General features: G+C 38.6%; 1 protein-coding gene across 1 annotated transcript in view; it reads left to right on the top strand.

Moving 5' to 3' along the window:
* Positions 1 to 16,248, top strand: part of shtn1 (shootin 1) — a 129,743-nt gene that overhangs the window by 60,335 nt on the left and 53,160 nt on the right. Inside the window, exons 4-5 of the mRNA XM_037687960.1 lie at positions 7,366 to 7,460; positions 15,684 to 15,852. Coding sequence (XP_037543888.1) covers positions 7,366 to 7,460; positions 15,684 to 15,852 — 264 coding nt within the window. The remainder of the gene's footprint in view (positions 1 to 7,365; positions 7,461 to 15,683; positions 15,853 to 16,248) is intronic.

Below are 16,248 nucleotides of genomic sequence, written 5' to 3'. Positions count from 1 at the left end.
TATCAGTTCCTCCAAATCCGAGGCCATGGTCTTGAGCCGGAAAAGGGTAGAGTGCCCTCTCTGGGTCAGGGAGGATGTCCTACCCCAAGTGGAGGAGTTCAAGTATCTTGGGGTCTTGTTTGTAGTGAACTAGGCCTGATGTCAAAACCTTGACCTTAGGCACCTTATGGGACAGAAACTGTCATTTCATTGATTTGAATCTAGAAATACAGGTTGACCCATCCTGAGACTTTCTTTCTTAAATTAATCAAGTGAAAGAAGACTACTTCCGATTATCATTACTATTTTACAAATGTTTGATAATCAAATTGTGTTAGTTCAAACAATGTTTACATGTTGAAGTGAACTACTCATTTTTAAATCAACTGTGAAACAGTAATAACGATTTTTAATCCTCATTCAAAGAAGAAATCAGGTTAATGATGCATTGTCTGATTTTCTGTCTTCAATGAGCAAGTGTGTAAGTTGGTCAAAGTTCAAGTTTCGGTCAACTGCAAGTTTACTGAAAAAGAAATGTCATGTTTAACTTTTACAGCAAGATACTAGAGAATTGACTCCACGAAGTCTGAAGTTCTTCATAATATCTTTTGTCTGTTCTTAAACAATCTTAATCTTTTTCCTTGACTTTTCATAACACCTTACATCACAAAACACACCTCTGTTTTGGTCCATCGACCAATCAGAAACTCCCAAATGAACCGGAAATAGAGCTCTTTAAAATGTCGGTACTTCCTAGTTCAACCTAGTTGGAGTCGGATGAAGGAGTTCTGCAAGAGGTTCCACCTCCAGTTGGAGTAGATGGGAGTGCTGCAAGAGGTTCCACTTCCTAGTTAACAGCAGTTCCGGAGTTCATGAAGGCTGGAATTCAGGATGCTGGAGAAAGAAAAATCAAGCTGAACGAGAGAAGATAAGGGAATTATGAAATATCTGTTCTGGATGATCTCACGACTCCCGAGGTTTAGCTGTTCTTACGGAGACGCTGAAAGAGTTGAAAGGAGAGCTCTACACCAACGCTGAAACTATCATCTGCAAAGGTAAAAGAGTCGATCTCAACCAAAGCGTACCGTTGGGTCAAGCTGGAAAAGAAGGAGCGTGCTGTTTCTGGTTATAACAGACAAATTCCCTCCCCATCTCTCTCATACTTAAACTTCATTTCCCATCTTTAAAATTCTTCTATCTGCTAAAAATCATTACAGATATTTTTAGAAATGTCTGAAGCAAAGTTTTTCAACCACCGCCGTGTGGTTAACGTTTGTTGCACTGCTGAAGTGAGAAAACAATCGCCGTATTGTTTACTTCCTTGTAAAACCTGCTAAATAAGATGTTGTTATTTTCAATTTTTGCCAATTAATGTAAATGTGTGATGTGTTAAACTTGATTCTGTTAATAAATGACCCACTGTCGTTGGTGAGTCAAAGATAATTAACGTTTCCGTCCACATTTTATTAAATTCAGATGCACGTCATTATACAGTCCAGAAAAATGAAAGAATCCGTTTAATTTATGAATATATATCAGCTTATGTTCATATTACACCGGCAGTAAGTCGGGCTTGTTCCTGGTGAGAGTTGGACTCCACCAAGGTTGCCCTTTGTCACCGATTCTGTTCATAACTTTTATGGACAGAATTTCTAGGTGCAGCCAAGGTGTTGAGGGGATCCATTTTGGTGGCCCTAGGATTGCTTCTCTGCTTTTTGCAGATGATGTGGTCTTATTGGCTTCATCAAATCGTGATCTACAGCTTTCGCTGGAGCGGTTCGCAGCCGAATGCGACGCGGCCGGGATGAAGATCAGTTCCTCCAAATCCGAGGCCATGGTCTTGAGCCGGAAAAGGGTAGAGTGCCCTCTCTGGGTCAGGGAGGATGTCCTACCCCAAGTGGAGGAGTTCAAGTATCTTGGGGTCTTGTTCACGAATTAGGGAAAAATGGAGCGTGAGATCGACAGGCGGATAGGTACAGCGTCTGCAGTGAAGCAGTTGCTGTACAGGTCTGTCGTGGTGAATAGAGAGCTGAATCAAAAGGCAAAGCTCTCAATTTACCGATCGATCTACGTTCCTACCCTCATCTATGGTCACGAGCTTTGGGTTGTGACCGAAAAATGAGATCTCGGATACAAGTGGCCGAAATGAGTTTTCTCCGCAGGGTGTCTGGGCTCTCCCTTAGAGATAGGGTGAGAAGCTCGATCATCCGGGAGGGACTCAGAGTAGAGCCGCTGCTTCTCCACATCGAGAGGAGCCAGTTGAGGTGGCTCGGGCATCTTTTTAGGATGCCTCCTGGACGCCTCCCTGGTGAGGTGTTCCGGACACGTCCCACCAGAAGGAGGCCCAGAGGAAGACCCAGGACACGCTGGAGGGACTATGTTTCTCAGCTGGCCTGGGAACGCCTCGGGATTCCCCCGTAAGAGCTGTCCCAAGTGGCTGGGGAGAGGTGAAGTCTGTGCCTCCCTACTTAGGCTGCTACCCCCGCGACCCGACCCCAGATAAGTGGAAGAAAATGGATGGATGGATGGATGGTTTCCTTGACTGATGAAGCCTTTTGGATGGAAGGTGAAAGTTTTCAGCACAAAAAAAGAAGTTGTTCAGATGACCTGACTGAAAATTTTTGGATTGTATATTTAGATTATTGAGCATGAACTTTGTTAGCATCAAAGAACTTGCACAAACCATCCATCCATCCATTATCGTTACCCGCTGATTCCATTTTGGGTCACGGGGGTCACCGGTGGGCAGCACGGTGGCGCAACTGGTAGAGCTGCTGCCTCTCAGTGAGCAGGTCCTTGGTTCAAACCCCGGTCCAGGGGCCTTTCTGGGTGGAGTTTGCATGTTCTCTCCGTGCATGCATGGGTTTTTCTCCGGGTACTCCGGTTTCCTCCCACAGACCAAAAACATGCATGTTAGGCTGATTGGTAACTCTAAATTGTCCCTAGGTGTGAGTGAGAGAGTGAATGGTTGTTTGTCTCGTTTGTCTCTATGTGGCCCTGTGATGGATTTGCGACCCATCGAGGGTGTACCCCGCCCCTCGCACAGTGATTGCTGGACATGGGCACCAGCGACCCCCGTGACCCAAAATGGAATAAACGGGTAAAGATAATGGATGGATGGATGGATGGATGGGGGTCGCCGGTGCCCATGTCCGGCAATCACTGTGCGAGGGGCAGGGTACACCCTGGACAGGTCACAAGTCCATCACAGGGCCACATAGAGACAAATGAGACAAACAACAATTCACTTACTCACTCACACCTAGGGACAATTTAGAGTTACCAATCAGCCTAACATACCTAACATTTTGGTCTGTGGGAGGAAACCGGAGCACCTGGAGTAAACCCACGCATGCACGGAGAGAACATGCAAACTCCACCCAGAAAGGCCCCCGGACCAGGGTTTGAACCAAGGACCTGCTCACTGAGAGTCAGCAGCTCTACCAGTTGCGCCACCGTGCTGCCCCTGCACAAACCATAAAGGTTGAAAAAGTCTGGGTGCTCAACTTTTTGTCAGGGAGTGCATATTACTTAGCTCTACAACAACTTCCACTGCCAAATGGTTATGGATTATTGTTAAAAGATCAGCTGATTCAACAGTGCACTGGTATTGTCATGTCTATTTTAGTGTGGCTGGCATCATATTGAAACAAAAAGCGATAGTTGCCTAGTGATAATATTTACTTGAGTTTTCAGTTTTAAGTACTGCATCAAATTTAGGTTCTCTGTTCTTTTCATCATATTCTAATACCTTAATGTTGTCGTACACATTAGAGTAATTTAGTAAAGCAAACGTTTCTCTTCACTCAAGGTTAGTTTTAACACTGTGTGTGACTGTGAACAAAAAGCCTGCATTTATATTCAGCTTTTATTCATGTTCTTGTGCTCTACAATTGTTCTCAACATGAATTCAGTCTATGTTTAATACACATCAGCCCTGACAGATGAGTACAAAAAGGTAGGGAAAATATTTGAAAAAACATAAACCAAGGAAAATATTTAGTTCACTTCCTTGGAAAATTGAATCAAATGAAGCACATAGGTTGATTTATCATCGAGGCTCCTCACACGGCAGGTACAATAATAAAAGGAAATACACTTCAGTGTCAAGTGTTGGGCAACTTTTATCTCAATTAACTGTGCAGTGAAAGGAGACCAGTGGTATGCACCTACTCCTTTAAAAATCCTATTTATGCTTTTTATTTCTTTGATGGCATTTTAATCAGGCTGAATGAACACAAGTTGACTTTTTCAGTTCATATTGACATGAATGCTATCTTTCAATTCAGTTTTATGTGCTGCTTTTAATTTTTTCGTTTAAAAATGTTACTTCAGTGAAGGCTTCCACCTAATGGTCTCTGGACACACAGCTCAAATGCTTGATTAACATGTGTCACTTACTTTTATACTGGTCGAGGACAAAATTATTTTAGCTTATTTTTCATAAATTGTTCATAATACAATTTGTACAAGTAAGTTAGATGAGAGCTGGAGAAAGTTATGTGAGAAATTTTAAATTGATCCAAGTACTAGTACTACTAGTGTTATGCACAGTACTATATGTTATATTTTTGTACATTGACTGAGTTTTAAGTGTTACTCTGACTCGGACTTGGAGGTGGCCTCTCGGCGAATAGAAGTTTCCTCATGAAGACATGGTTTCAGTTTAGTCTGCATGTTTTTGGACTAGAGTGAGGTATTGTTTCTGAATGGAAAAAACCTTTGAGAACCAAGCTAAATTTTCCAGTGTGTACCCAACGTCTTGCACAAGGACCACTGAAGATTGGCCGCATCTACACCATGACCCAGACAGGACAAAGCTGGTAAAGAAAATGGATGGATGGATGGATGGATGGATGGATGGATGGATGGATGGAACACCACAGATGCCCACAGGTTGCAGGGATTGATAGCCTAAACACAGTCTGAGTGATAACCAAAACATTTAAGAAATAGTTCGAAGTACCTGTCGAAGGACTTCCTCGAGGCGTGGGAAGCATTGTGCTGTTAGTCCGTAGAAAATGCATGTGACGAGTGCATTTAGAGTGCATGTAGAGTGCATGTGATTTGCAATTGCTGTGTTGGCAAATCCAGTATCTCTTTGTGCCATATTACAGATTCTATCATGGGCCTACCGTCCAACACCCTCAGTATGTGGAGATGCTGTGGTGTGCACAAATATGATTCCATTATGCTGTATTATTATAAAGATCGGTTAGATTTATATGTTAACATTAATAATCTGGTTACCTTTAGAGCCCAACAACACTGTGCATTGTGCACAGTGAATTTTGTCAGTACCTGTTTATGGTTCACACATACTTTTCTACTTATGTCCAAATCACAGCTTCACCCTTGACATTGGCTATATTTATTTGCTGCTTTTAAAATAAGATTAGAAACACTTTCTTAAAATCAAAATTTTCCCAAATCTTATAAACTGTAACCAGTATTGAGCAAAGGAAAGTGATGTAATCTAGATTAGATTCTCAGATAAATAAAATTTGCTTAATTTATTTATGGGGTTTTCTGACTAAATTATGTTATTTGTATTTTTGCTATACTTGTTCATGCTCAATAATCCAGGTCCTGGATTGTTGAGCATGAACTTTGATGTTTTGAACCACTTTGGCCATGACTGCCTCAGATGAATCGGCGGGGGAGAGGGTGGACTCCAGAGACCATTTTATCACTATCAAACTGGTTGTCCCACTATGTGAGTGTGCTGCTTATGGGACTGAGTTTGTGGCTCCTCAGACTGAAGAAGTCTTTTGGATGAAAGATGAAACATTTCAACAAAAAGAAACCATCCAGAGGATCTGATTTAACTTTTGAACCTGAAACTAAGTGTTGCTGATTTTGTGTAACTCAAGGTTTGTGGTTTTTTAAAAAAAGGGAGAAAAAAGTGGTTTTAGTCAGATGAAAATAAATATCCCATCCAGATCACCACTCAGAAAAAAGAAACATCCAAAAATTGAACAAATATATGCATTTTTGTTTTGTTTGTACTGATTTTAAAAAATCTTACCATCTTATTTATTGCATTTTCTTCCCCAATTAATTATTCTAGAAATTGGTGTTGTGGTACTCGAGACCGGTCTTGATCGTAAGACTGGTCTCAAGACCACTTTTTGATGGTCTCGGTCTTGTCTCGGTCTCGGATATTAAGGACTCGGGATTTTATTTCAAAACCACTCAAGACTACAACTGTGGAAATATCACTAAATTACTAGAATATTGTCCAGTTTATTTGTTAACATCTTTGTTTTAATTGGATGCAAAACTTACTGATTCAAATTCAAGAGATAACATGACTCATTGCTAAATACATGGTTTTGTTACGTCTGTCACACCCACCCCCTTTCACTTGCACGTGTCACTCCCAGTGTTGCCAGATTGGGTGGTTTACTGCCAGTTGGGTGGTTTTCATTCTGATTTTGCTGGGAACTCTGGGAAGATTTTTGTTGGGTTGTTGCATTTTGCCACATATTGTTAAATTACCTTGGCTTGTACTGATGTGTGTTCATGTTCAAACAGTAAATATACTGTAACAATATACTGATTGGGCAGATTTTTATCGGGTGGTTTTTAACATATTTTTGGGCTGGAAAACCTCAACTCTATCTGGCAACATTGGTCCAAGAAAATGAGAAGTGATTGTCTGGGCGCAGGAGAAGATGTCTGCCATATCATCAATTATAAACTTTGGCTATTTAAATCACAAAGAATATACGTGTAACTAATATCCAGTTATGTAACATTTTTAGGTGCATATCTACTACTTTATTGAAACCACTGTGCAACTATATGGTTATCCTTGGTGTTGAGTTTGGATTTATGAAGAGTGTTTTGCCACTGCAGTTTTATAAGGTTTGGCATGTGATGAAACTGCTTCCAGTTTAACACTTGTATAATTTTATTGTTGAATCACATAAAGTTAGGCCACTAAATGTCTGATTTCTTTATGTAGCTTTGAAAATTTATAAAAGCTGATATATTCATTCAAAAGCAAACTTAAAGTTGCAGTATGCAACATTTATATAAACTATTTTATAATAAAATGTTATATTTAATTTACTTTATTTGAGGTCTTAGTCTCGACTTGATCTCGGACCCTAAAAGTCTTGGTCTTGTCTAGGTCTCGGTACACTCTGGTCTTGGTCTTGAACACACAACACTACTAGAAATGTTATTTGTGATCCTCAATTTTTGAATCAGTTACACTTTGAAGCTGTTTGGTTCCAGTCACACTTTTTAGCATCACTATTTGTGACAGCACACAGGATGTAGATGTATGTAGACTTTTTGTGATAAATGCTAAATTATACAAGTCGTCATGATGTTTACCTTATATACTCAATTATCTTTTTTTCTTCTTTTTCTTAGTGTCTCAGCTGGTGATTGAAGAAGTCAGTGCCATTCAGGAGAACCTGGAAATTGAAAAGATTTGCAGAGAAAGTGCCGAATCTTTGGCCTCCAAGGTAAGTCTTTTAGAAACATGTCTAGACATTAGATAACAGGGTTGTATACCAATTTAAATCTAATAAGACATGCTGACAAATAGGAAATGTGTGCATTTAAACCAAAACAATTAAAACAAAGAGTATTGGATTAAAACAAGCTTTGTTAAACAAACACTCCAATGTGAACAAAACCTCTTTATGAGACACTCTGCTCTGGTTTTTTACTTGAACGCAGTTTTTCATGTTAAATCAAATGCTCTGTTTCTGTCTCCACATCTTGTGGGTGAAAACTGCATTGGGTTCTCCTCATTCACAGCATATGCTTCTGGACTCCTTTATGGATTGTGACTGAGAGTGGGGGAGCCTGGCGCATAGTGATTTTTCAGCCCACGGGTGCTGAGATTATCACTGTAATCATTTTTATTCAAAGCCCTTACCGTCCACCTGGATGGACAAGATTTAGAATAGTGGGAGACTGATGGCGAATTATGATGAAGGTTAACTTTTAGAAATTGCCCCCCGCTGTACTTAAATATTCAGTCCATCTTTTTGTCCTTTTGTGGGACGGCTGTGGCTGAGTGGTTAGAGCAGTCATGCTCCAATGCAAGAGTGGGAGGTTTGAATCCACCAGCAGTCACATGCCGAAGTGTCCCTGGGCAAGACACTGAACCCCTCGTTGCCTCCGATGTGTGTCCCGTCAGTGTATGAATGTTCTAAAGCACGGATTATTCTTTGTACAGATCTAGTAGAGTACTGTATGAATGGGTAAATGAGGCACAGATTGTGTTGTAAAGAGCTTTGAGTGATTTGATTAGATAGAAAGGCGCTAGATAAGTACAGTCCATTTACCATTTGCTTGTTTTTCATCTCTTTTTTTAAGGGGTAGCATATTTTCTAGACCTAGATGACCATTAAATGTTCGATTAGTTAAAAAGATGGTTAAGACACCCCAGGTTTTTGTTTGTTCTTCTTTAAAATGACACCACTAGTTAGCTAATAATCAACTCAAGAGTTCACTGTATTACAGGTGTCACCGTTATTGTTCTAGGAGCTTCAAAGAAAAGTTATAAATAGTTACCAGCATTATTGTTTGCTTATTTGCCTTTAACGACTCTAAATTTTTGCAGTACTGGTCTGTTTTGCCAATGTCTTAACAAAGAAATAAAGACTACTTTTATTTCAAACCATGCACTAAACATCACTCTCTTGAGTGACCAGACCTACATTACTGGGTTTAGTCATTGTCTAATTTTCATTCACAATCCCAAAATAAATACACACAAAATGTGTGTGAGCTTGCTCTTTTCCACAGAAATGGTTGTACTCTTCATTTCAAGCTCGGGTCTTGGGAGTTTGAGGGTTCTGTGCAGTATTTTAACTGTTTGGACTGAACTCTTCTGGACAGAGATCTTCAAGGTGGTTCCTGGGATCTGCTGGAGCCACTCTTCCAGTTTGTGGGTCACAGCCCGGCCAGTTCTGAGGCCGATTCTCCCAAACTTCTCTCTTTAATCTGTCAAACTGTGGTGTTTCTTGAGCTTGTGCTCCTTCTTTTACATTTACTTTGCTTTACTATATCTATTGTCTTCTTCTGTGGTTTGGGGACCACCATAATGTATGGTTTGTTTCTATCAGTCAGTTTGGATCAGGAAAATCAACAGTATCTTCACCTTGTCATTCTCCAACACCCTTAATGGAGTCTCCCACTTTGGCTGCAGAACCTTTACCATGTCCTTAGCACAGATGTTCCTGCACTCTTCCATCATCTTTATTATGGTGTTCCATGTGTTTTGCCTGCCTGCTGGTGAACCATGAAGTGCTGGACCTTCCGTTTTGGTAATTGACATTGTAGTCTGCCAAATGCGTACTTTAAAACACTCAAAAGTCACATTCTGAATATGCCACTTCATTAGTTTTACTATTTGTTTACTTGTTTAAAAGGAAGTACTTTCTCCCTTTTCATGCATCAGATACAACATCTGACTTATGGTGTCACTTTTTACAGTCGCTCACAACAAACTGAACATGAATGCCAAACAACACTAAACAGAATAACCAACAGGAACAACACATAACCCCAAAAAAAGCCCATACACGATCCAAAAAAGTAATAATAAAAAAAAGATGTTCATTAACTGGTTTCCTGACCTTATAGACCTTCTTTCATTTATTCTTCTCAGTTTACATGCTTTCTTTTATGATTGTCCACTGATGTCATCATTCTTTGTTAAAAGCAGGTCTCTCTTGTAAATGAGTCTCTGAGGCTCAATGAGACTAACCTGTAGAAATAAAGGTTGATTGAATTTAGGAGACAGAATCTGGTCGTGGTGCTTCTCCAGCTAATGATCCACTCTGCTGTCCTAAACTTTTGAACTTTTCTGCAGCTTGCAGAGATGAGCCTCGAGCTGACTCCATCAGATTAACAAAGACAGCCTTGATGACAATGTGTCCATAGTGAAATAAAACAACCAGAACAGTGTTTTCATTTTCAGCAGGCTAGGAACAAATAAAAAATACTAGAAGAAAAAAAATCCACAAGTAAATGATAAATGGACTGTACTTATATAGCACCCTTCTATCTTATCAAAATACTCAAAGCTCTTTACACTACAATCTGTGCCTCATTTACCCATTCATACAGCTCTATACTAGATCTATACAAAGATAATTGAACAAATCATTCTAAAGAGACTAATCAGAACTTTATCACATTCATACACTGATGGGACACATATCGGAGGCAACAAGGGGTTCAGTGTGTTGCCCAGGGACACTTCAGCATGTGACTGCTGGTGGATTCGAACTCCCAACTCTTGCACTGGAGGACGACTGCTCTAACCACTCAGCCACAGTAGTGTCGATACTTCCATTTTAAAATATCTTTCATCTCATTTTATGTTATCAGTTCCATTGCTGGAGTTGCTCTTCCTGTTAGGAATACAATCTTGTTCTCTGCAAAAGATCACCTTGAAAAAGGTGACGCTAAGAAGCTAGCCACATGGTTCATGTCCAACTTTCCTTCTCGTCTCTGTTCATGTACTGAACTATGTACCTTTTTATATCCTGATGCTGCTCAATAATCCAGGTAGATTAATGTAATAAGTTAGAGTCAGGTCCTCTGGATGGATTTTTTTTTTGTCAAAACATTTTTTTTTTTTTTATCCAAAAGACTTCTTCAGTCTGAGGAGCTGCAACAAACTCTGTCTTATTACGTACCTTTTTATTTTGACTGCAGTGATGCCTGATGGGAGCTCGCATGTTGTACAGAGACAGGTGACTGGCTGGTGGGAGGACAGTTGGTGAGGTAATGCCATTTTAAGTGGATGGCCGTACCCCACCCCAGGGGTCTTTTATGATCAGAACTGTCTGGTCTTGGATCAACCATTCTTGGTGGTTCTTTGTTCTCCATTCAGATGTTAATTGGCATTTCTCAAACTATTTGTACCTTTTTTTTTACTCTTCTTATGTTAATAACTTATTTCTCTAAGGAAAAATTGGTTGCGCTAGAACATCTAATAAAAATATTTATTCAAGAACATTTCTCATTTCAGCACACTTTGTTTGAGCCAAGCAGAAATGGAAGTATGAAAGTACCTCATCCTTTTCAGCCTTAAGTACATGCTAAAAACTTGACATGTTTTTAAAAAGCAGTAATGAACCAGGCCTCTCTTGGCCTGACAGCTTTGAATTTACTGGCTTTAAAAACGTACTGTCTAAAAGCTTGATGGCTGACAGGCTTAGTAACTACTTGCTTTCAGGGTTTATTTGACATCTTTTTTCTTTGTTTCTGTTTTGCTTATTGCTTCTTTTCTTCTCATCTTCTTAGATGTGAACCAGGTCTCTCAGTAGTCGTCCGTACTGCTTGCCTAATACAACACGGTGTACGAGCGCTCGTTGTGTCCGTGCATCGACTGTTCGCTCAATTAAGCTAAAAGCAACTCCTTTATTCACTAATAATCCATAAATAGTGTTCGTACAAGAGGGATAAACCAGTGGACATTGGCTTTTTGAAAAATGTTGACCTTTTACTGGCATTTTAGTAATACTGTATCGCAAACTTACAATTTCTGCTTGAGGCGCTTCCTTCAGTTTCATTATAATTTTGAATTAAGCCAAAGTACAACAAGAACCGTTACATACACAATGACTTCATCTTGATTTAATTCATTTGTACCCAGTTATAATCATTTTGCAAACCAAATATTACCAAGAATTATTTGAAAGACGCTGAAGTTTAGAGCAATTTCTTAACACATCAACAGTTTGAATTTAAAAGCAGACAGATAAAAATGTGGTTGTGATGCTTAATATTTTTGTGTTGATGTGTGATCAAGGTAAGAGGAAGGGCTGTTATTTCATAATGGTGACCTTCAGAGAGCACAAGCCAATGCAATGTCAGTCTTGATTCATCTGTGTATGTAATTTTATTGTACATCTCTTGGCAATTGTACATTTTTTATGAAAGGAATGTGATTCCATGTTGTGTATTGTTGATTGCATTTCAGAAAAATAAATGCAGTCTGAAGGGTGTCATCAAAAGATAGATTTGCTGCAATCTGCTCTCAGCAGGATGCCATTAATACATATTTTTATGGTTTGCGTTTTACATTTTCCTTCTTTTTTCTTTTTATATTCTTTTCGTTCTTTCGCTGTCATCAAGACACATGCACGATTAGCATCAGTCGCCTTCATATGGGCTTCATTGAAGTTTTACTAAGTGCTTAGTTGATATATGGTTGAGTGATGAAATTAAAAAAGGTCATTTTGATATTAAAGTATATACACCACCTTTAACAAAAAAACACCTTTAACAAAAAACAAGAGGAAATTCATCTGTGTTTTATTAAAGCTGATTACATCAATGAAGACAGATTTTCACTGCCTCAGATTGCGTGACTTTGATGATATCTGTTTATTTGTGCCTTTTTGCTGCTTTTGCATGTTGTTGTGTTATTATAAATGATTGCAGTGCAAAGCAACAAGGAAAGCAGAACATCTTCCCTGTCAGTCATTCTATCTTGATGATTTGCCTGCTATTTTATCGGATTATTAAAAAAACATATTTATGATGAATTTGACTTGGAAACAGAAGTACAGTAACATGGGGCTCTTTTAGTTTTGACTACATCTATTCATGTTTTCAGAGAGACGTGTTTTAGAGAAATGCATTGCTGCAGCATGTAATCTTATTTTGTGGCATAGCAAGGTTAATTTCCCTCTTTATGTCTACTGCATTGCTTTATGCTCCTTTAAGTCTTGCAAATATGCAGTAACATAAAATAAAACATTTAAAACCTGAATCTCTAGTTTAAACACATGGTTAGACTATGACAAAATAATGTTTTGTTAGTCTAACTGCACATGTTTAATAAAGACTTAGCTTTGCTTGAAGGAATGCATATCACCCATCACTTTTCATGTTAGACTTTTAGACTAAGATCATTTTATGCTGAAAAATTAACAAATTGTTGCCAATTTGTCAAACCTTGAAAATGATGTTTTGCACAACCTCATGCAATATAGAGATTTCTCAAGGGTCTTGAACAATCTGATGTACACGACTCACAGCTACTGTCACACCTACATTTAGCTCAATAACTGTAAAAGTTTTGTCTGGACTAAGGCCAAAGAGCTGGAGCAACCATCTTAACCCTCCTGCTGCCTCCTGGATCAAGTTGACCCATGGGGCCCCATGAGTTTTAATGTTGAGGACTAATGGTTCATTTTGACCCAAGTGTAGCAGGAAGGTTACATTGGATCGACACTAAAACCTAATGAGTTGTAACTGTAAACCCAAACATTACTTTCTAAATGTTTAGTTTCATTTTGTTTAGTAGTTTATAAAATATTTTGCTAACAGACAAATAGGATGAACGCCATCAAGTAGTGCTAGGTTTTAAACAAAGATGTTGCACAATTTGTTGTTGAATTGCGTTGACTCCAAAAGTGAATCATTTATAGACGGCAGCCCAATGATTGTATTTTTGCAAGTTTCAATAAAATCTTTCCAGTGTTCATGAGATATTTTGTTAACAGTTTAATTCAATAGGTAATTGTAAAGTTTTAATCATAGATCTCAGGCAATCCGTTAGCACTCAGAAGATAAGTTGTGGATTAGTCTCAGCTACTACCGCACCAAATTCTAGCTAAGTATCAATAAAATTGACTGAGTTATAGCCATTTTGATGTTTGCTAAGATTGATTTGCTGCAGTGGCCATCTTAATCTGAGCTGACTCCAGAAAAGAGTAGTTGTAGATGATTTATAATATGAATAGTTGTATTCATTAAAAAAATATTGAGATGTTTTAGCTAAACCATTGACACATCTCGTTAATCTTTCCATCAGAACAGGTATCTTTCCAAGCTCTTGGAAAAAGTGGTGATCATTCCAGGATTCAAAACAGGAAGTCAGCAGTCTATGTGTAACTATCGCCCTATATCAATTTAACCCGTTTTATCTGAAGTCATAGAAAAAGTTGTTGCAGCACAACTGATGGAGTTTTTAGAATCTAAGCAGCTCCTCCACCCACAGCAGTTTGGGTTTAGACCAGGTTATTCTACTGAAATGGCAAACTGCTGGTTAATGGAAACTTAAAGAAGTCCCTGGATAAGGGTAATGTGATGGGTGCTGTATTTATCAACCTTAAAAAGGCATTTGATATGGTTAACCATAGTTTGCTTTTATTTAAAATGTTAAGATTGAAGTTTTTCAGTTGAGGCAATAAGCTGGTTTAGATCTTATCTTCAGCATAGAGCTCAGTGTGTTAAATTAACTCGACATATATGGATTTATTTTTTTTACTTAAAAAAGGGCATCTGACAAGGTTCAATACTCGGCCATTTGCTGTTTAGGCTCTTCCTAAACAACTAGCCTCTGCACTGCTCAGATGTCAGCTGACAACTTTATGCGGATGATGCAATTCTTTATGCACTCGCTAAGTCACCAGAACATCTGCAGATTAACTAACTGTATGTCTAACATCCAACAGTGGCTCATCCAAAATCAGCTAGTTCTGAATCTATCAAAACAGTCTCCATGTGTTTCTCAATAAGAAAACTTGATTTAAAAGAAAATGTTCATTTACAAAATGAAAAAATTCAGTCTGTTGCTGAATTTAAACACCTTGGCTTGGCACTAGATCCTCGACTTAAACTTAATTAACATTTAAAGACAATTTCAAAAACAATGCAAAGTAATATTAATTGTTTCAAACTAATTAGAAACTATGTATATACCAAGTCAGGCAGCCCTGCTATATATGCATTCTATGATTTTTTTTGTCACATATATTGCATGAACGCATGGGCTCAGGCCTCTCCAGCTGCAATCAAACACATTGGCTCGTTATACAATCGGGCCATAAAAATCATGGATAAAAAGCCAATGCCCTATCACCACTGTAACATTATTAAGAAATATAACCTAATGAGCTTTGATAGCTTTATTAGTTTTTGTTTTCTTAAACTGATCCATAAATGCATCAGTGTAGCACTTGAGCCATTACTTACTTTTGTTGAGAGACAGAACAGCAACAAGAAGTTCCACAATTCATGAATGTAAAATATCACTTTGCAGGACAAGTTTTGGACAAGCAGCCTTCTCTGTTAGGAGCTGTAAGCTGTGGAGCTCATTACCATCTGATCTTAAGACCATAACTGACATTAAAATATTCACGTCAAGGCTTAAGAATTGTCTAAAGATGAATCAGAATTGTACTCGTTTTTATATATTGCAATTGTTTTTGACTCTGTAGTTTAAATACTGGTACATTGTTTTATCTTTCTTTTTTTTTTAAATCATTTTATTGTATTTACTGTTGATCTTAACTTTTCATTTAACCAACTGTTAAAGGTGCTTCTAGGGACGGGTGTTGAGAATTAGCTTTGGCTACATACACTGTGATGCAGGCATTAGATTGTCTCGAGCTATGTTTCTTAGATCTGTCCCTATCAAATAAACAATAAATAAAATAAATTATCTTCCTAATAATAACTTCCTGAAAGATTCATAAAAATACATTCAGTAATTTATGAGATGATTTGCAAATATACCCCCCCCCCCCCCCACACACACACACACAGTGATAAGAAGTGATAAATAGATTCAGATTCCTTTGGATTGACCACAGTTTATTTGTCTTCTTGGCATGTTTACTATGGTCTACAGTAGCATGCACGATGTGTGGAATTAGCCTAACATGTTTCCCTCTGTGCTTCCTTGTATGACTCGTATGACCCGGTAGTTAAAGCGTCAAAACCGCTCTCTGAAGAGGAAGAGCATGATGATGATGTCCCACCTCAGCCCTGAGACCATCACAGAGATTAACCTTGCAGAGGATGAAGAGGAGGGTGAAGACCTGGGATCTGCCAGCAAAATTTGCCGTTCTGCCATCTGCAACACCTTGATCTCAGGTACAGGGTTTCTGATGCTTTAAAACATGTTGCATTTATGTATTCAACAGAGGCAGAAAAAACAAAGGGACCAGAATACAAAGAGTGTTGTTTTGCCACTAGCAGTAGCCCAAATGACCAAAAATAAATGCAGGATTCTGCCATATGAAATCATAAAGTAACATGACAAGTGGATGTCCCTCAGAACTCGTCAAAGGAATTTTATGCCAGGTTTGAAGTTTTTAAACACAAAGAAAAGAGACACTGTGATGGTGAGCAGGTGTTGGGATTGTGTGCTGACAAGTACACTCAAACTGAAACCGCACAAACTGTACAACTTTTTATGTTCCAGGCTGCATTTAAAAAGACAATGCACCTGAGTTATTGTAAATATAACTATACAAAGTATATATATAT

Source organism: Nematolebias whitei, chromosome 1, assembly GCF_014905685.2.
Source record: "Nematolebias whitei isolate Nwh7 chromosome 1, NemWhi1, whole genome shotgun sequence".
NCBI classification, from domain to species: Eukaryota; Metazoa; Chordata; class Actinopteri; order Cyprinodontiformes; family Rivulidae; genus Nematolebias; species Nematolebias whitei.
This window is presented reverse-complemented; position numbering and strand designations above follow the sequence as displayed.